General features: G+C 35.0%; 2 protein-coding genes and 2 long non-coding RNA genes across 6 annotated transcripts; all 4 read right to left on the reverse strand.

The window, feature by feature from the left end:
* Positions 1-2,653: 2,653 nt before the first annotated feature.
* Positions 2,654-6,003, reverse strand: LOC149709517 (uncharacterized). Of its 2 annotated transcripts, XM_089863679.1 has the most exons (5): positions 5,794-6,003; positions 5,576-5,652; positions 5,381-5,497; positions 2,824-2,880; positions 2,654-2,720 (listed from the first exon to the last, which is right to left on the reverse strand). In XM_089863679.1, exons 1-5 carry the CDS (start codon positions 5,918-5,920, stop codon positions 2,691-2,693), a joined length of 408 nt encoding a protein of 135 aa, XP_089719805.1. In that variant the 5' UTR covers positions 5,921-6,003; the 3' UTR covers positions 2,654-2,690. The 2 variants fall into 2 exon arrangements, with proteins under 2 accessions (XP_089719805.1, XP_089719797.1); XM_089863671.1 differs by lacking the exons at positions 2,654-2,720; positions 2,824-2,880 and adding an exon at positions 4,998-5,174.
* Positions 6,004-6,484: 481 nt separating this feature from the next.
* Positions 6,485-7,584, reverse strand: LOC149709518 (uncharacterized). 2 transcript variants are annotated; one of them, XR_016380364.1, is made up of 4 exons: positions 7,519-7,584; positions 7,337-7,453; positions 7,092-7,148; positions 6,485-6,570 (listed from the first exon to the last, which is right to left on the reverse strand). It is a non-coding gene; the product is annotated as an uncharacterized LOC149709518 (long non-coding RNA). The 2 variants fall into 2 exon arrangements; XR_016380361.1 differs by lacking the exon at positions 6,485-6,570 and having other exon boundaries at positions 6,916-7,148.
* Positions 7,585-8,339: 755 nt separating this feature from the next.
* LOC149709519 (uncharacterized) lies at positions 8,340-10,103 on the reverse strand. Its single transcript, XM_089863701.1, has 5 exons — positions 9,939-10,103; positions 9,191-9,267; positions 8,985-9,101; positions 8,750-8,806; positions 8,340-8,547 (listed from the first exon to the last, which is right to left on the reverse strand). Exons 1-5 carry the CDS (start codon positions 10,066-10,068, stop codon positions 8,521-8,523), a joined length of 408 nt encoding a protein of 135 aa, XP_089719827.1. The 5' UTR covers positions 10,069-10,103; the 3' UTR covers positions 8,340-8,520.
* A 655-nt stretch (positions 10,104-10,758) lies between these two features.
* LOC149709520 (uncharacterized) lies at positions 10,759-11,513 on the reverse strand. The gene is made up of 3 exons (XR_016380377.1): positions 11,400-11,513; positions 11,150-11,206; positions 10,759-10,860 (listed from the first exon to the last, which is right to left on the reverse strand). It is a non-coding gene; the product is annotated as an uncharacterized LOC149709520 (long non-coding RNA).
* Between the last annotated feature and the right edge of the window lie 9,762 nt (positions 11,514-21,275).

A 21,275-nucleotide genomic window follows, 5' to 3' on the forward strand; every position in this document is an offset into this window, starting at 1 on the left:
GATGCATCAAATTGATAATGAAATAGCTTATTTTAAAGCTTAGAATGTGAGGAATTTAGAAAAAAATACTTCAAAGTCGTAGAATAACATCCGACTACGTTACGAGCCAAATTAGCCCACTCCCCAAACTCGTCCATTTAAATTACGGCCAAATTTGACGGGGGTCAACCCTTTGGCCCCGGGAAATAAGGTTTGACGAAAATTAGAGAAATCATACCTGAACAAACTAGAAACCATTCGAAAGAGCAACTTTTTGACTTCATAATCCGTATTTTAAACACTGTCTTACGCGGGAAATTCGACGAAATATTCAGCTTTAAAAACACCTGGGCAAATTTCTAACTTTGGACACTTTCATGCTGGCCGATTTCTCCGTTTGTTAACACTAATTAACTCGCGATATTAGCCTTTTTTAGAGTTTAAAACAATAAGGGACACGTCCTCAGTTTGTTAAAATTGTTACGCGGCAAACAGCGCGCCAAAATTAAAGACTAGAGCAGACGGCGCGATTCTCTCCGCGGTTCGATTCGGATCGGATCTCTCAAAACCGTTACGTAGCGCTACAATAGAACTACAAATTGGCGCCAATTTCAATTCGAAGACTGCGAAGTTTTATTTAACAATTGTGATTCGCCTAATGCGTCCCCAAGTCACCCTTTTTTCGCTGTCCAAAGTTAGGAAGGGGTGTCCAAAGTTAGGAAGGGGGCGTCCAAAGTTACATAGAAGTGTCCAAAGTTGAGCACGAATTCGGCCTTTGGGGAACTCTACTTTGTGAAAAATGTATTCCATTTAAAAAGTTGAAAACTTGTGAGAATGTGTCTTAAGAATGCTTCTCTCCATTGCTTTTTTAATTTTGAGTCTAACATATAAGCAACGGAAGTTATTCAAGGTTATGCAAAAAGTGTCCAAAGTTATGCATACTGACCCTACGCTCAACATTTTAAAGTTATTTTCTCTAAATTCGTTAAGCTCTGATACGATTCGGTTAACAATTTTCAGTGGATTAATTTTACTGTAGGGAACGCGAGTGTTTTATAGTGTAAAACTCATTTCATATTGAATGTTCCGCGCTCTACAAAAATAAATGCAGTAGAGTTATAGCGCTGGCAAACCTTGAAAATCCATCTGCTTTTGACAAGTACCGTATATCCAGGGTGACATGAATAATAATAAGCAGAAATACATAGTTCAAAATGAGCCCCACCGTTTCTACATTTGTTTAACTGATCTTCAATAATGGTTGTAGTTAGATAATTTTACGCTACTGGGTTCTCGCCGAGAACTTCTCGGTGGACCATCGTGTGATAGTATTAAACCTCCTAAAATGATACAGTTATGATCTTTGGAGTGAAACCTTGCATTTTAGTAAGGAACTGAAAAACGATGTTAAATGAATAAAGGGGTCAACGGGTCATCCGTAAATTACTCCAATGATCATAACTTGAAAGAAAAACCCTTCCATGCTTCTTGTAGAAGAACTAACCATTGAAATGATTTAGAAGTAGTCGGAAAACCACTACATGATAGGATGATAACTCAGTGCTATTCTCAGTTAGTAAATTCATTGTTACTTATTGATATTTCGAATTATTGCGATTAAGCGCAATTTATTTCTTCATCTTGTGTTTACGCGAAGACCTTCGAAGGCTTCGAGGCACGGGATAAGTCCATGGGATTTTCCGATAACGTTAACCTACGCGCCTAAACAGTCGCCCTACGAAGGTTGACTGTCGTTTCTTGCAGGTGCTTTGCCGTTTTCATACGGAGAAAAACAACCTCCGCCCATTGCCGAATTTCCTTCTTAATTAAATATACCGATATTGCCAAGGGCATTTTTGTCAATATACCGGTATATTAAAGAATAATATTTTAGTAATTAATTCCAAGTAAATTAATAGGCCTAAAAATTCGGAGCTTGGTTCATGCATAGCAAAGTAATGTTTTCTTGAGCTTAATTCATAAGAAAATAATATTTTAGAGTCACAATAGACCATTCCATTAAGTACTAGTAGGGAAACCAACACCACACTGGAGGAAGGCCGCCACCCTCTTAAGTTCCTACCCTGGCCTCAATAAGCAACAACAGATTTCTTATACCATTATTTATTTATTTATTATAATTCTTACACCATTAGTTATTTATTTATTTATTATAATTCTTACACCATTAGTTATTTATTTATTTATTATAATTCTTACACCATTAGTTATTTATTTATTTATTATAATTCTTACACCATTAGTTATTTATTTATTTATTATAATTCTTACACCATTAGTTATTTATTTATTTATTATAATTCTTACACCATTAGTTATTTATTTATTTATTTATTTATTATAATTTTTACACCACTAGTTATTTATTTATTTATTTATTATAATTCTTACACCATTAGTTATTTATTTATTTATTTATTATAATTTTTACACCACTAGTTATTTATTTATTTATTATAATTTTTACACCACTAGTTATTTATTTATTTATTATAATTTTTACACCACTAGTTATTTATTTATTATTTTTAATTCTTACACCATTATTTATTTATTTATTATTTTTAATTCTTACACCATTATTTATTTATTTATTATTTTTAATTAATACCCCATTTATTTATTATTACAATGATAATATTAATATCCGTACCAGGCATTTCTTGTTTGATTGTTTACACCTAAGTAACCTAGGTGACCTTGACGCATTCCGGGCTAGTCTGAAAGTAAACATTTGATATTGATTAAAAAGGCAAGACGTATCGAAGACTTGCAATTGCGATTAACTTAGCTCATTTTCGAAATAAAAAAAATAATCATTACCAGGGCTTTATCTGGCCTGGATGCCCTTCCAGCGGCATTAAAAAGGCATTTCATAAACTGCAATTAAAATTAAAATAAGCAATTAGTGCCTAGATGACGATCACCTGACCTCCCCCCACCCTACCCCAATAACCTAACCTAGCCTAACCTAACCTAACCTAACCTAACCTAACCTAACCTAACCTAACCTAACCTAAACTTAGAAACTAGGAATTTTAGGCTGAAAAGAAAATTTTTAAAGTTAAAATTAGTGTTGTCTTTCAAGTCCTAATTGCTATTAACCCTTCCCTTGACACGATTTTTTTTGTCTAAAATTATAACCTCTATGGAGTTTGGGTCATCTGGTCCTTTTAAAGTCTTGCATAAACGGAGTGAAACGTCATCTGATTGGTCAGTAACTAGTTCCTTGCATTGACCCGTAGTAGCGGCCTCGTTAGTCTAACAAAAATTATTTGCATAATTTAGTATTACTGTTTCTTTTCTTGCAGGGTATGAATTTAAGTAATTAAAGCCAGTGTCTTACTTTCTGGTAAAACTCCATATCGATTGTTTTCTCACACGTTATATATTGCCTTACTTGGGCATCGGTAGCCATGGCACCTGTAAAATTAAATGTAGAGTAATGGTACCTCCCTTTGATTACATGATGGCCTATGGGGAATTAGCATGGGGTGCCACTACTCTGTATGGTATTGAAATACTAAAAATAACAGCCGATTTGGAGGAGTTAAATTTACATACTGCAGCCGTATGAACCAAAAATATCTAAGCCATCCTTAGCATCTTCATCGGTAGCCATGAACTGGGCATCCACTGACCGAAGTCTTAAGAAAAACACCAGAATGACGCTAAAATATAAGGCCAACATTATGCTTATCTTTGATTTGCGCTGTGTTAGTTTTACTGTAGCTCAAAAGAGTGTGTTATGGAACGAAAACCATTTCGTGTTGACTGTTTAATGTCCCAGTGTAGAGTTAAAACTATTTTGCGAACCTCTTGCGTCTCTTGTCTGGTACGGAACCTTGAACTGGCGACGGTCTAACCAAGTACGTACTGTTTTGAACGAAATTTTAATATCATTGGATGTTTTTCCCCATTTTGCTAGAAAAATATGAATTACGTGCTGAGCTTGCTCCATATGTTAAAATGAGTCATAATTTCATAGGTAAAACCAATAAGTACATTTATTTATTTATTTATTTATAATAATTCTTACACCATTAATTATTTATTTATTATAATTCTTACACCATTAATTATTTATTTATTATAATTCTTACACCATTAATTATTTATTTATTATAATTCTTACACCATTAATTATTTATTTATTATAATTCTTACACCATTAATTATTTATTTATTATAATTCTTACACCATTAATTATTTATTTATTATAATTCTTACACCATTAATTATTTATTTATTATAATTCTTACACCATTAATTATTTATTTATTATAATTCTTACACCATTAATTATTTATTTATTATAATTCTTACACCATTAATTATTTATTTATTATAATTCTTACACCCTTAATTATTTATTTATTTATGAATTTTATAGTTCTTACACCATTATTTATTTATTTTTGAATTTTATAGTTCTTACACCATTATTTATTTATTTATGAATTTTATAGTTCTTACACCATTATTTATTTATTTATGAATTTTATAGTTCTTACACCATTATTTATTTATTTATGAATTTTATAGTTCTTACACCATTATTTATTTATTTATGAATTTTATAGTTCTTACACCATTATTTATTTATTTATGAATTTTATAGTTCTTACACCATTATTTATTTATTTATTTATTTATTTATAATTAATACTCCATAATTTATTTATTTATTTATTTATTTATAATTAATACTCCATAATTTATTTATTTATTTATTTATTTATAATTAATACTCCATAATTTATTTATTTATTTATTTATTTATAATTAATACTCCATAATTTATTTATTTATTTATTTATTTATAATTAATACTCCATAATTTATTTATTTATTTATTTATTTATAATTAATACTCCATAATTTATTTATTATTACAATATTTTTAATATTCGTACCAATAATTTATTGTTTGATTGTTTACATGTTAGTAACTTAGGTAACCTTGACGCATTCCGGGTTAGTCTGAAAGTAAACATTCGATATTGATTAAAAAGGCAAGACATATTCCTATCGAAGACTTGCAATTGCGATTAACTTAGCTCATTTTGTGAGCTTAAGCTCATTTTCGGAATAATAAAAAAATAATAATCATTACCAGGGGTTTATCTGGCCTGGATGCTCTTCCAGCAGCATTAAAAAGGCATTTCATAAACTGCAATTAAAATTAAAATAAGCAATTTATGCCTAGATGACGATCACCTAACCTCCCCCCCCTAATTGAACCTAACCTAACCTAACGAGGAATTTTAGGCTGAAAGGAAGATTTTAAAGTTAAACTTAGTATTAATGTACATATTTCAAGTCCTAATTGCTTTTAACCCTTCCCTGACACGATATTTTTTGGTCTAAAATAATAACCTTTATGGAGTTTGGGTCATCTGGTCCTTTTAAAGTCTTGCATAAACGGAGTGAAACGTCATCTGATTGGTCAGTAACTAGATCCTTGCATTGACCAGTAGTAGCGGCCTCTTTAGTCTTACACAAATTATTTGAATAATAGTATTAATGTTTGCTTTTCTTTCAAGATATAATTTTAAGTAATTAAAATCTTACTTTCTGGTAAAACTCCATATCAATTGCTTTCTCACACTTGATATATTGCCTTACTTGGGCATCGGTAACCATGCCACCTGTAAAATTAAATGTAGAGTAATGGTACCTCCCTTTGATTACATGATGGCCTATGGGGAATTAGCATGGGGTGCCACTACTCTGTATGGTATTGAAATACTAAAAATAACAGCCTATTTGGAGGAGTTAAATGTACATACTGCAGCCGTATGAACCGAAATTATCTATTCCCTTCTTAGCATCTTCATCGGTGGCCATGAACCGTGTATTAACTGCCCGAAGTCTTAAGAAAAACACCAGAATGACGCTAAAATATAAGGCCAACATTTTGCTTATCTTTGATTCGGTTGACAATTTGCGCTAAATTAGCTCAACAGAGTATGTTAAAGAACGAAAACAGTTCGTGTTGACTGTTTAATGTCCCAGTGTAGAGTTAAAACTATTTTGCGAACCTCGAGGTCTCTTGTCTAGCACAGAACCTTGAACTGGCGAGACGGTCTAGCCAAGTACGTACTGTTTTGAACGAAATTTTAATATCATTGGATGTTTTTGCTAGAAAAATAGGTAATTACGTGCAGAGCTTGCTCCATATGTTAAAATAACTAATAATTTCATAGGTAAAAGCAAAAAGTACGTTTGCTTAGTTATTTTTAATTCTTACATCATTATTCTTTTATTTATTTATTTATTATAATTATTAACATCGTCATTCATTTATTATTATAATTATTAACATCGTCATTCATTTATTATTATAATTATTAACATCGTCATTCATTTATTATTATAATTATTACGCCATTATTTATTCATTATTATAATTATTACGCCATTATTTATTCATTATTATAATTATTACGCCATTATTTATTTATTCATTATTATAATTATTACGCCGTTATTTATTCATTATTTTAAACATATCGATATTTCTAATATTCTTGCCTTATTTATACTACGACACATTTCGAGTTATTCTGAAAACAAAAACATTCAATGTTAATTATAAAACCTAGCTTAAACTGGAATGCAATTAGGTATGCTTCAAATACTAGGCCTAGTATCATAAGTTCATAAGATATGTTCATGTTCCATAAGTTTGTTTAATTAATCTCTGGTAACTTAGAAACTGAAAGGCTTGTAATTTTGAAGTGAGTGAGTGAGTGAGGTAGGTCATAGATTCGGGGAGGTAAAGCGAGGGAGGCCTGGTAAGTGAGGCGCTGCTGTCAAAGGGGGCACAGACTAAATAGGAGGACCTAGATGGAACTTGGTCCTGCATGCAAAATTAATTAACCACCACCGAGTGTAGGGTAGGACTTCAATTGACTCGCTTAATTGTCGTTCTCCCTTGAACTAGTTATCTCGAGTACTGTAAGTCTCTCAGCAGCATATCGACAAAGTATAGGTAGTGTCATACTTATGGATGGAGCATATCACTTATAAACTTATGGTAATATCTAAAAGCTGATATTAGGATTAAATAAAACGAAATAATTACCATAGCTCTGGATCCATCGGGTATTATTCCGGCTGCGTTGAAGACGCATTTCATTAGCTGCGATTCAAAGAACGGTTGTGCATCAGCGTGTGAAGAATGTTTTAATTAATTGTCTTTTATAAGTCTTAATTTCTTGACATATCCTACATATCAATCTCGAAATGTACGCTCAAGATAAGTATTCCCAAATTACCCATGCAGCCACAGATTTAGCTTAGCGTCTGGAAGAATTGAATTTATTTTACCTCTATGGACTTTGCGTCATCCGGTCCTTTTAAACTCTTGCAGAAATTGCCGAAAACGGTGTCACATGATGTGTCAGTAATTAGATTCTGGCATTCACCTTTAATGGCATCATCAAGCTACCAAAAATTACGAACCAATATAGACTTTCTTTTATTTCAAAATATTATTTTAAGTTTCTCACACTTTGGTAAAATTTCGCGTCGACTGATTGCTGACATATCATTGCTTGTTTTATTTGGTCATCGTTAGCCGTTGCACCTGTAGTATTTAAGCATTCAGTTTTAAACTCATCAAAAAATAAAAGTCTTTTTGGAGGATTTAAATTTACATACTGCACCCGTATTTACTGGCGTCAGTTATGGCCCCTTTAGCATCGTTATCGGTAACCATAAACTCGGAATCCACTGCCTGAAGACTTGGAAGAAACGCGAGAATGACGCTAAAATAAACTGCCAACATTTTAGAAAGTTCTTTCTCCAAATTTGGTACGATTGGGTTGACAATTGGCGCTAGATTAATTTTGTTATAGCAGACCTGAGTGTTTTATAGCATAAAATCAATTTCATTTTCAATATTCCACGCTCTACAAAATGTAAACGTAGAGTTATATTATTGGAAACCGTCGAGAGTACGGAACATTGAAGCTGAGATGAAAAACAATTTAATATCTCGGGGTTTTGACGTATTTTTGAGATAAAAATATGAAATAACGTGATCCGTATGTTAAAATGCGTCAGAGGCATTCCTGGAACATCTGTAGGTAAATTGAAATGAATAGTCGAAATGAACACTAACACCGTCGTGTACATTTTGAACTATAAACTGTTAAGCCTCCTTGGATGACCAACGGATAGATTGTTCGCCCCAGCCTGTACTACTGAATTGCCAATCAACCCTTCATGATTTGGTTTAACTACATGAAAAAATTATTCTTTTTGAAAACCTTTATTTTGCAACATTATTTATTTATTATTATAATTATTACACCATCATTTATTTATTTATTATAATTATTACACCATCATTTATTTATTATTATAATTACTACACCATTATTTATTTATTATTATAATTACTACACCATTATTTATTTATTATTATAATTATTACACCATTATTCATTTATTATTATAATTATATTGATATTTCTAATATTCTTGGCTATAATTTCTTGGTTATTTATTTATACCTCGACACATTTCTCGTTATTCTGAAAATAAAAACATTCAATGTTAATTATAAAATCTAGCTTAAATTGGATTGCGATTAGGGATGAGTTTATTAGTAGACATTAACCTCGCGATACTCAAGCCTTGTTGTACTACTAGTAAGCCTACTACTACTACTACTACTACTACTACTACTACTACTACTACTACTACTACTACAACTACTAAAAAAATAATAATTACCATTGATTTGGTTGCATCGGGTAGTCTTCCCGCCTCGTTGAGGACGCACTTCATTAGCTGTGTTTAAAAGAACGTTTTTGTGTATAATAATTAGTTAATAGTTTTAATTAATCGTGTCTTTTATAAGTCTTAATTTCTTGACATCCCCGAGTGAATCTCGAAATGCGCGTTCAAGATCCTACTGACCATGCAGCCAGATATACTGTATAGCGTGGAAGAATTGAATCTGTTTTACCTCTATGGACTTTGCGTCATTTGGTCCTTTTAAACTCTTGCAGAAGTTGCCGATATCGGAGTCACTTGACGTCTCAGTAACTAGACTCTTGCATTTACCAGTACTGGCATTTTCTAGCTACCAGAAATGACCATTCAAAGAATTAAATAGTATTACACTTTCTTTTATTTCAAAATATAATTTTAAGTAACTGAAGTGAGTCTTACTTTTTCGTAAAAAGTCGCGTCGATTGATTGCTGACATATCATTGCTTGTGTTATTTGGGCATCGCTAGCCGTTGCGCCTGGAGTATTTAATCATTCAGTTTTAAAGTCGGCCCAAAATATTGAATATGACCTTGCAACGCGTTAATAACTAAGGTTTAGTCTCGTGACGCGTTAATAACTAAGATTTAGTCTCGTGACGTGTTAATAACTAAGATTTAGCCTTGTGACGCGCTAATAACTAAGATTTAGTCTTGTGCCGCGTTAATAACTAAGATTTAGTCTTGTGCCGCGTTAATAACTAAGATTTAGTCTTGTGCCGCGTTAATAACTAAGATTTAGTCTTGTGCCGCGTTAATAACTAAGATTTAGTCTTGTGCCGCGTTAATAACTAAGATTTAGTCTTGTGCCGCGTTAATAACTAAGATTTAGTCTTGTGCCGCGTTAATAACTAAGATTTAGTCTTGTGCCGCGTTAATAACTAAGATTTAGTCTTGTGCCGCGTTAATAACTAAGATTTAGTCTTGTGCCGCGTTAATAACTAAGATTTAGTCTTGTGCCGCGTTAATAACAAAGATTTAGCTTTGTAATTACGATCTCTTTGCTGTCTAAATGTCAAAGCTAATTCTGAAAACTTAAAATTTATTTTTTTAATTTACTAAATCTTCGATACACTTTGGTATTTCTAAGATATATCGTATTGAAATTTACTAGAAATAACTGCCTTTTTTGAGCATTTAAATTTACATACTGCAGCCGTATTTACTGAAAAGAGCTATGGCCCCTTCAGCATCGCTATCGCTAGCCATGAACTGGGCATCCACAGCCCGAAGTTTCAGGAAAAATGCCAGAAAGACGCCGATAAAATAAACTGCCAACATTTTCAAAGTTCTTTCTCCAAGTTTGGTACGATTCGCTTGACAATTTGCGCTTGATTAATTTTGCTATAGCCGGCCCGAGTGTTTTATGGTATAAAATCCATTTCATATTCAGTATTCCACGCTCTAGAAAGTGTAAACGTAGGCGTAGAATACGGAATATCGAAACTGGGATGGACCAAATTTTAATATCACGGGTTTTTTGACGTATTTTCGCGAGAAAAATATGAAATTTACGTGATCTGTATGTTAAGCTACGTCAGAGCCATTCCTAGAACATATGTTGATGATCTGAAATGTATAGTCGAAAATGAGAACAGTCACCATTTAGCTATAAACTGTTTAGCCTTCTTTGAGGACCAATGGCTAGATTGTTCTCTCCAGAACTGAATGCCCGTGTTTTTCAAGATAACCCTCCATGTTTGTTGTGTTATGTCTTTAATAATTAGCTTACAGAAAAAACCCCAAACTTTGCATGTAAATTGTTTAAGCTTTTTATGAAATCAAAAACCCCAATTTCTGAGAGAAAATCAAAAATATGCTAAATTTCTTATACCATTATTTGTTTATTTATTATAATTCTTACACCATTATTTGTTTATTTATTATAATTCTTACACCATTATTTATTTATTTATTATAATTCTTACACCATTATTTGTTTATTTATTATAATTCTTACACCATTATTTGTTTATTATTTTAATTATTACATCAAATTTTATTTCTTCTTCGTGGCTGGCATTTCTTGTTTCCTTATGTTGCCGGTGGTATTGCCACACATTGATCTACACCCTGCAATAAAACGTTTTATAATATTTGATAAAAACTTCAGCTTGAAAGAATAATTTGCTTCTGCTCTAGAGTGAGACGGAGTTGGAATGCACCTGTCGCTTCTCTATGAACGAACCGCATCAACGCTCTTTTAATTACAAACACGCCCACTCACTATTCAATACTTTATAAAACGCGGTAATTAACAAACCTATACCAGTAAAATATCGGCACAATTTACGGTAAAGACGTGGAACATTTTCCTATTGACTCTAACGCAAAAATTAAAAAAAATAATAATTATGCCTACCTTAGCTTTGTTTGCATCGGGTACTCTTCCAGCGTTGGTCAGGAGGCATTTAATTAACTGTGATTAAAATCAATTTAAAATTAAATATAACAAGGATTTGGAGACTGAGTAGGTAATATTAATAGAGTCGGGGTGTGACGTAACATCCGCTTGTATGTGGACAACAAAGGGGACCTTGGTGCGGGACTGGTATGATTGAAGCCCTATCTTGAGTCTTTGTTGTCCAGATATCATATCAAATCTATTTTACCTCTATGGAGTTTTGGTCATTTGGTCCTTTTAAAGTCCTACAGAAGCGTATTTTGGGGTCTTCCGATGTGTCCTTAAGGAAGGACGCGCACGGACCATCAAGGCTTCGCATATTCTAATAAAATTGAGCAATTAAATAATATTACTCTCGTCTTCTTTTGTCTTTCAAAATATTATTATTATTATTTAAAGCAAGCAACTTAATTATCTCACAGTTTTGTAAAATTCATTATTGATAGCGATCTGACACTCTACCGCCTGCATGATTCGTGCGTTGCTAGCGTCGGAACCTAGAGAAAGTTATTAATCAGTGTAAAAATATGAAGAAATGCTAGACCTATAAGCTGCCCGGTGTTGCCTGGTCTTTAAATTGAGAAGGGGCTAAACGATTTAGTCTTGAACCCATGGCCTTAATTGTTAACGTTGAATTTGCGAAACTACGTCTTTGGTGCATTTTGATATCTTTAAGACCGACTTCCATCGCAAAGAGTTCTGGTTCTAGCGAACTGAAAACCGAGCATCGAGTCTAACAATGGAGTGACCGTGCCGATTTTCGAATCCCCGCTGGGTCAAAAGTTGGTAGGGTTCTAGCTAACTGAAAGCCGTGCGCAATGTGGTTCTAGCCAACTGAAGATGAACAATAGAGAATTTCCTTCACGGAAACTTCGAGAGGAAATAAATTTTAAAGGATTTCTATTATTCATCTTCAGTTCGCTAGAACCACATTGCACGGCTTTCAGTTAGCTAGAACCATTCCATCTTTTTCCCCAGCGGGGGTTCGAAAATTGGCACGGTCGCTCCATTCTTAGTCTCAATGCTCGGTTTTCAGTTCGCTGGAAGTCGGCCTTTAATTCAGGCCCTACACCCAATTGAAATGCTAGAAGGAAAAACGTCTTGGGGCGCTAAGTTATACTTACTGCATCCGTATTGTTTGTATATTGCTAGTACCATAGCCGCTTGATCATTGGTTATCTGCGCCTGGACCAGCTGAAGACTAACGAAAACCGCCAGTAAGACGCTAAAATAGAAGACGCCCAACATTTCAGAATATATTTTGTTCAAAACTCGACCAGGCGCGATTGATACGATTCGGTTGACAATTTGCACTGGATCTGGGTGCACGGCAGTGCACCCGCCAAGTTGTCGTGCACTACCAGCAATCCTTTACCCGAAACATTTCAGCCTCATTTTGACCCCCTCTTAACTCGGTACTGGGGAATAGTACACCACTCATATTTGCGCCACAAGGGCACAGTGTTAATCCTAGGAAGTCCTCCAACTTCCAGCTTACTAACTCATTTGGTTTCTGTGATAATCCTATGTGAAAATGACACATTATGAGACTGACTGACTGACACATCATCAAAACCTCTAGGGCATTTCCGGTGGTGCTAGAATGATGAAATTTGGCATACTTGTACCACTAAGCATACAAGCAAAGGGAAAAGTCCCAAAAGCGGGAGTTTCCCCCTTTTAGCTCCTGAAATGGGGGTTTAAAATTAGAGTCATCATCTAAACCTCTAGGGCACTTCCGGTGTTGCGGGAATGATAAAATTTGGCATATAAGTAGGACTTAGCATACAAAGAAAGGGAAAAGTCCCAAAAGCGGGAGTTTCCCCCTTTTAGCCCCTGAAATGGGGGTTTAGAATTAGAGTCATCATCTAAACCTCTAGGGCACTTCCGGTGTTGCGGGAATGATAAATTTTGGCATACAAGTAGGACTTAGCATACAAAGAAAGGAAAAAGTCCCAAAAGCGGGAATTTTCCCCTGTTAGCCCCTGAAATGAGGGTTTTATAATTTATATCCCCTCGTAATAGGACATTATAATTTTATTTTTTCGTCTTTTAATATTAATATTTTTTACTAATATGATTCTTTCGTATTATTGCAAAATTTATGTCAGAAAAACATTCTTGAGAAGTTTTAAGTCGAATAAAATGTTGGTTCACCTGGAGATAATAACTTGGCCGTATTTTAGATCTCACTTCTTTTTACGGCCAAACAACTTGGCATATTTTTACAGAGATGTTTTTGGTGAGATTGATTTTACTGTAACGGCCCCGAGTGTTTTATAGCGTAAAACCCGTTACATTTTCAGTATTCCAGGCTCTAGAAGATGTAAACGTATACATTGAAAATGCGTCAACTTTTGTCAAATATAGAACATCGGTAGCTGAGATGAACCAAGAATCAATATGATGACGTTCTTTCTATTTCTAAATAACATGTTTCAAGGTGTCGAAGGCTATCCGTCAACATACCGCCTAAGCTGAAATACATAGTTGAAAATGATCGCCAGTACCGTGACCCTCCCCTGTTAGAGGTTTAGATACTATAGGTGGACAAATGTCTAGACTGTCTCACTTGTACTGAATGTCCGTGTCTTCAAACATAATTGTTTAAGCTTTTTATTGAATCAAGAACCCTTGAAATTCATTAAATGGTGCCATAAGTTTATAAGATATGTTCCATAAGTGTGTCACTCGTTAATGAGAGCTTGTCATGAAGTGACGTAGGTGAAACGTCATAGATTCTCGTAAAGCGACGTCTGGTGAGGCGCTGTCAAAGGCTTAGTACAGACTAAATAGGAGGATGGATTGCAAAACCGAGTGTAGTCAATTCTCGCGTCGTTCTTGAACTAGCTCTCATTAAGCCTCTAGCATTACGAAGTATGGGTAGTGACATACTTATGGAACATATCTTATAAACTTATGATGGTACAATATCAAAATTTCCCTTAGTAAATAGTTGGGGGAAAAACCACTAAAAGATAGTAGGATAATACTACGTTCTACAGTACATTGTAGCCAAGTCTTACTGCTTAACATGGGCTTTAATGATATTGCGAATTATTGCAATTCAGCACAATTTATTTCTGATATTTGCGCAAAGAGCTCCGTGCACGGTGACGGGATTCGTCGCTGTGGGTTTTTCCGAAGGTTGCCGTTTCGTTTTCTTGCAGGTGCCGGCGTCGTTGAAACGAGAATAGCAAGTCACGTTGCCGAATACGTTTCATCTTTTTAGTATACTATTATTGTCAAGGACTATTTTGAAGAATTAATATTTTAGGATTTGGTAAAACCCCAAAAATTGTCAGAGCCTCTCCACTCCCATTGGTCCTGTCATGGCCGTAGAACGATCCTATGGGTATCGCGGAGTATCTTTAGTTAGCGACCAGTCTAGATTCTTTTGCCCGGAACCCAAAACGTGGGTGCTAATCATTTGTAACCCCAGTTTTCAAAAGTCAGGGTATACAATAAAGTCTGGTGTTTCAGCACCTCGAATTCTTAAGACAGAACACCACCCGATATGAGGACAACAATTACGGCAGATATGACTTTGACCAATAAGGACTGGTAACTTTGAATCCTTCCCCTACCCTTTGAATAGGGTCCACTCTATTCCATCGCAACACAAATTAAAGGCTTAAATGTAGGTCGTTCAACAATGGCTTAAAATTAACTTTGAAATGTGAATTAAGGGCAATAACAGAAAATATGCTATTTTTGTTTTATTGTGAAATTAATATTTTCGAAACATTTATTGAAATTTCTTACACCATTATTTATATATATTATTTTTAATTAATACCATCTTATTTTTATTATTTTTAATTAATGTCAGTATTATTTTTTATTTTTATAATTCTTACATCATTATTTACTTTATTAAAATAATAATTACATATCATTACATTATTTTTTTGTTGTTATATTGCTGTTATTAATATTTGTGGCTGGCATTTCTTGATTCTTTATGTTGCCGCCGGTGGTGTTGCCACACATTCCTCTTTACCCTGCAATAAAACGTTTAATATATATGGGTTAAAAACTTCAGCTTAAAGAATAATTTGCTTCTGATCGAGAGGGCGAGAGAGAGAGAGAGAGTATGAATGCACCTGTCGCATGAACGCTCTTTTAATCACAAACACGCCCTCTCACTATTCATTACTTTTATAAAATACGGTAAATAACAAATATACCGGCAAAATATTCGGGGTTTTTAGCGATTAACAATTGTATAGGGTAAAGACCAGGAACATTTTCCTTAATAGGTAAATTATGAATAATAATTACCGTAGCTTTGCTTGGATCGGGTGCTCGTCCAGCTTCCATGATGATGCATTTAATTAACTGCGATTAAAAATAATTTAAAATTAATAATAACAAGGATTTGAGCATAATTCTACATTTCTTCCAAAATTGGCCCTTGGGATTCAGAAGTCGGGGGAGGGGGGTCTATAAAATATGGAACATTGATTGGCTATGTAGTTCATCCAAAGACGGCAGATATGACCAATGGCTTCAAACAAAAGGGGATTTTGGCGAAGGACTGGTAACATTGAAGGCGTCTCTATTGTCTTTGTTGTCCAGGCGTTGCTTTAGGAGAATCTATGACCTACCTCACTCACTTCACGACAAGTTCCAGTTTGTAACCAGAGATTAACAAACTTATGGAACATGAACATATCTTATGAACTTATGATTTTACCATTATGGAGTCAGGGTCATTTGGCCCCTTTAAACTCTTGCAGAAGCGGATATTGATGTCCTTTGACATGTCCTTAACGTATTCCGCGCATGCGTCCATAACGCTTTCCATACCCTAATAAAGTTGAGTAATTGTGTAATATTACTCTCGTCTTTTTCTATCAAATTGTTAATTAAAGTGTCTTACAGTATTATAAAAATCAATATCGCTTGCTTTCTGACACTCTATGGCTTGCAAGATTCTTGAGTCGCTTGCGTCGGAACCTACAGAAATTTATTATTCAGTGTAAAAATATGGTGAAATGCTAGATCTAAGCTGCCCTGGTACTGTAAATGGACATATAAACTGATCATTTTTGGACCCATAAATATCCTATAATTTTGGCCTATTTACACCTATAACACCTATTATTTTTTGTGTGCATTAAGCGCTGGGAGCCCTGAGTTTGGGCATAGCCTAACATAGCGGTAAGTGGGGCCCAGTGATGGTTATACTACTCTTGGTCACGGTTAGGGACAACACATTCCAAGGCCATAGAACTAGTTACTAAGCATCTAGAAATGAAGCGTTCTACTGAATCTAAAGACCTAGCTTTTCAGACGGTCCCATTCTAGACTCAACTAGATGGCTCAAAAAGTTGATTCAGCAAAAATTGGACAGTGATCAATTTGTAATTTGGTGATCATTCAACTTGTACAACCAACTTCTGTCAATCTCACGACACAACTAGTTTACTAAACTCAAGTTGACTCATCTAAAAGAGTCAAAAGGTCTTTGATTCATTTTGAAATTTATAATTTAATGAAATACTTAAAGCAAAAAAAAACTTCTTTTAAAACTTAATTATACTTACTGCATCCATATAGTTTGTATATTGCCATCGCCTTAGCCGCTTGATCATCGGTTATCTGCGCCTGGACCAGTTGCAGACTAACGAAAACCACCAGTAAGACGCTCAAATAGATAGTCAACATTTCTGACTGTATTTTTTAATCAAAACCCGACAAAGCGCGATTGATACGATTCCGTTGACAATTGGTGCTGGATTAATTTTACTCTAACGGATCCGAGTGTTTTATAGAATAAAATCCATTTCATATTCAGTATTCCACTCTCTAGAAAATGTAAACGTAGGTAACCAATGGTTAACGTTGAGAAGGCGTCTACTTTGTTCAAATATAGAACATCGAGAATGAGATGAACCAATAACTTATCGCGTTTTTTCATATTTCGAAATTGGTTACTCTTGGCTCCGTATGTTACAATGCGTCCAAGGCTACCCTTGAACATAAATCGGAAGCAGAAATACATAGTCGAAAATGATCACCAACAATTATGTCACCTGTTAGGAGTTAAGACATTCTAGGGGGACAAATGCCTACAGGGCCTTCGAGAGAGTTTGCGGACCCCCAACAAGACAGCTCCACAGGTGACCCGGACCCCCAAGAAGGTACGGGCCCAAGGAAAACTGACCGAATTACCCCATAGAGGCTCTGAATGTCTACACTGTTTCGTCTGTTCTGAATATCCTTACTTTGAAACATAACTTTGGCATTCAACCCGTGAAATTCATTTAATTTTACTATATATGCATTTGCCTAAATAAATAGTAGTGGTAAAACCACTATTTGATAGTAGGATAATACTACGTGCTGCACAAGGCACTACACTATGGCAACCATGGACTAACTACTTTAGAAGGGCTTTAATCATATTGCGAATTATTGCGATTCGGCCCAATTTACTTCTGGTATTTGCACCAAGACCTCCATGCGAGTTATACGTCGCTATGGGATTTTCCGAAGGCTATGGTTTCGCCTTGGCTTTCTTGCAGGTGCTGGCGTCGTTGAAAGTCACGTTGTCGAATACGTTATTTCTATTTTTAATATATTATCGCCAAGGACAATTTGGAAGAATTAATTTTTTGGGACTCAGTTGGTTTTGGCACGGTGAAAGCCAATTAGGCAAATTTCCACAAAACCCAGTTCGCCCACTACAGTCATATCGTTATTGAATAATTGTTCAAAATAAGGCAGTCTCAGAGAGAATTAACATCTACAGGGCTCCAAGTTGAGCGGTTCAGAGTTCAGTAAAATAGTCACATTAATTCAGTCCATTGAGATTCAAACCTTTGTTTATTACTCCTATTTGAATTCCCTATGAGAGTGGATGGTAGTTTTTCACCCATGTAGAGATTTTAGTACCAAGTTCAGTAATTCAGCAGTTCAGAGGGTTCAGTACTTTAGTCAGAGCCGTCTCCTTGTGTAAATGGTATGTATCATCCTAGCCTCAAAACTATGTATAGTTAAACTCCCATGGAAAATGAAATGTATTAGAATTCGAAAAATAAAAATTAAAAAATTAGAGACCGGAAGTTGAAGGGTAGGTCTATTTTTTGTAGACAGATGTTTTTTAGCGGCGCTGATGTGCATTTTGCGAGTCGGATTTCGACGAGGTCTGTTGCACGGGTTTATGGGTCCGTGTTCTAAAGATTTAAGTCGAATATTAAGTCTATACTTAAACTTAAATGTAATTAGCGTGGACTTTAGATAAGTACTTGTGTATTATTCGAGATAACTAATGGACTTTACAATGCAGAGGAATGATGTTAGCCTACGAGTGGAACTTCTTGGCCTCGTGGCCGAAGTCGTTAAGCCTCGGACTTTATTTGACCAGCCGACCGAGAACCTCGATTCGAAGTTTTTTTACAAGTAAATAAATGAGTTTTAATGTGAAATTAGTTAAAATTGTGGGATATTTTGAGCCATTATTGCCCAAGTTGTCTCGTTTAAGACTTGAAATGCGAGTTTGGTTAGGGGCGTTAACCCGTCCCTGACAAAGTGGAGAAGCCAAGGCTTAGCAAAAGACCCCATTTTGCTAGATCCAAATCCAATAAGAAACCGTACAGAGAAACCAACACACAGGGGCCAGGCCACCATTGGGGTTTGTTTCTCTGTTTGTAATGAATGTAATGGTCTCTTAGAAATGTACCGTTCTTGTTTTTGGTTAATTAGACGTGAATCGAACTATTCTTGAAACTTTATTATAATAATTATTACACCATTATTCATTTATTTATTTATTATTATCATATTTTTATTGTTGTTTATTGCGTCTTGCAAGCCGTAGAGCCCTGAAATGAAACAATTCTTTGTTAGTTTAAAAACTTAAGCCTAAACTAGAATAATAGATTAATTTGCTTCTGATTGAGAGCGAGAGAGTAGGACTGCACCTGTTGCTTCCCTGTGAAACGCATCAACGCTCTTTATGTTACAACCACGCCCACTATTCAATAATAGTTGGGGCGGTAATCAACACTATCGAAGTCGGCGGGAAAATTTACCGGCAAACCGTATAGCGGTTATGGCAGTAGATAAAACCATAAGTTCATAAGATATGTTCACTCCATAAGTTTGTTAATCTCTGGTTACAAACTGGAGCTTGTAATTTTGAAGTGAGTGAGTGAGGAAGGTCGTAGATTCAGGGTAAAGCGAGGGAGGCCTGGTGAGGCGCTGAGTACAAACTAAATAGAACCTAGATGGAAGTTGGTCCTGCATGCAAAATTAATTAACCACCAGCACCGAGTGTAGTTAGGACTTCAATTGACTCGCTTAATTGTCGTTCTCCTTCTCGAACTAGTTATCTCGAGAACTGTAAGTCCATCTCAGTAGCATTACGAACTTGTACGGGAAGTGTCTTCATACTTATGGATGGAACATATCACTTATAAACTTATGATATATTTATGGGTTTACGGTAAATACCTTGAACATTTAACGTTTGACGCTAATGTATAAATAATTACCGGTTTTATGTTGCTTGTATTGGGTACTCTTCCAGCGGCGTTGAGGACACATTGCATTAACAGCGATTAAAATTAATATTGACATTAAAATTAATTGCCCTGCCTAGAAAGTTCCCTGCAAGTAAATCTGTACGTGTTTTGACTACATTTAAAGGACAATTAATGGTGGAATTCATAAACGTTGGACGCAACGCAATTTAGTACAGGCGAAGGCAGGGTGACGTACGCAAAAGGCCAGATGTTTGCGCACGACGCCCTGCCTGTACTAAATTGCGTTGCGTCCAACGTTTATGAATTCCACTATTAGACTATTTTCACAACTTTGGGGGGACTTTTAAAACCTAAGAAAGATCTCTACCTCTACGGAGTCCGGATCCGTGTCAGATTTCAAACTCCTGCAGAAACGAATATTGAGGTTATCAGTTGATTGGTCTGTAAGTTTAGCCGCGCATTGACCACCGTCCGTACCGCTTTTTTGAGCCTAAAAAAGTATAAAAATGCGATTTAGGCCTATAAGTAATGTTCTTAGAAGCGACTGAAGTGTCTTACTCTATTGTAGAATTCAATATCGCTTTCTTTCTGACAAGCTATCGAATCGCTTATTCTTTGATTGGTAGAGTCAGCGCCTGTAGAATTTGACCAACCCCAAAATTGTTAAAAAAAAACAATAAAACAGGGTGTTCCATAAAGGAAGGGTAATTATGGGAGCGAAGTACACGAGTGGGATCATGGGATGGTTCTATGGGAAATCATCAATTTTGAGTCCAAAATGTAACTCTATACTTCTATGACCAGCTGATTTTGGCCCCACAAGGTATGTGCACCTCCTAACAAAAGTTATGATCATTGGTGTATTTTATGGATGATGCCCTTAAATTTAATGTTATGATCACTGGTGTATTTTATGGATGACCCCTTTAAATTTAATGCTAATTTAATCAAGGGGTCATGCGTAAAACACTGCTACAATGATCTTAACTTGTGTTAGGGGTTGCACATCTCTTGTGGGGTAGCAAAATTGGTCATAGATGCTATACAACATTTCCGACTCAAATTGATTGATTTCCCATAGAACCATCTCATCCCATCACTTAGGTCCGACCACCACTTCTTGGAACACAACATAAATCTTTTAAACTTTTGTGCAACCAATTAATATTATAGATTTTGAACATTAAGTCTACTTAGATACAGTTGTATTTAGTATTTTCTATACTAATAACGTATTGAAATTTAATAATATTAAAATCCAAAGCTCTTTGAGCGTTTAAGCATACGTACTGCAGCCGAATTGCATGTAAATATTAATCGCCTTCATAGCGTCTTCTTCGGTAGCCATAAACTGGGCATCCACTGCACGAAGACTTAGAAAAAATGCCAGAAAAACGCTAAAATAAACTGCCAACATTTTTCAAAGTTCTTAATTCCTCTAGCTTGTTCCGATTCCAATGATGTTTTTTGCCGGATTAATTCTGGTATTGGGGCACCCAAGTGTTTTATAGGACGAAAACAAACTCGTATCTACTGTTCTACATCTTTCAATGTACAGTTATACTACTTGCGATCCATGAGAAGGTCAC

This window comes from Phalangium opilio, unplaced genomic scaffold (genome assembly GCF_054372755.1).
Source record: "Phalangium opilio isolate 3A_F unplaced genomic scaffold, DU_Popi_V2 ptg000013l_1, whole genome shotgun sequence".
In the NCBI taxonomy this organism is placed as follows: domain Eukaryota; kingdom Metazoa; phylum Arthropoda; class Arachnida; order Opiliones; family Phalangiidae; genus Phalangium; species Phalangium opilio.

Excerpts from the sequence above, each read along its gene's own strand:
- LOC149709517 (XM_089863671.1), bottom strand. The coding sequence starts at position 5,920 with ATGTTGGCCTTATATTTTAGCGTCATTCTGGTGTTTTTCTTAAGACTT. Across the intron at positions 5,653-5,793 it reads TTTCGGTTCATACGGCTGCA|GTGGCATGGTTACCGATGCC; the intron begins GTATGTACATTT and ends TTAATTTTACAG. Across the intron at positions 5,498-5,575 it reads ATATGGAGTTTTACCAGAAA|ACTAAAGAGGCCGCTACTAC; the intron begins GTAAGATTTTAA and ends AATTTGTGTAAG.
- LOC149709519 (XM_089863701.1), bottom strand. The coding sequence starts at position 10,068 with ATGTTGGCAGTTTATTTTATCGGCGTCTTTCTGGCATTTTTCCTGAAA. Across the intron at positions 9,102-9,190 it reads ACGCGACTTTTTACGAAAAA|CTAGAAAATGCCAGTACTGG; the intron begins GTAAGACTCACT and ends CATTTCTGGTAG. Across the intron at positions 8,807-8,984 it reads ATGACGCAAAGTCCATAGAG|CTAATGAAGTGCGTCCTCAA; the intron begins GTAAAACAGATT and ends TTTTAAACACAG.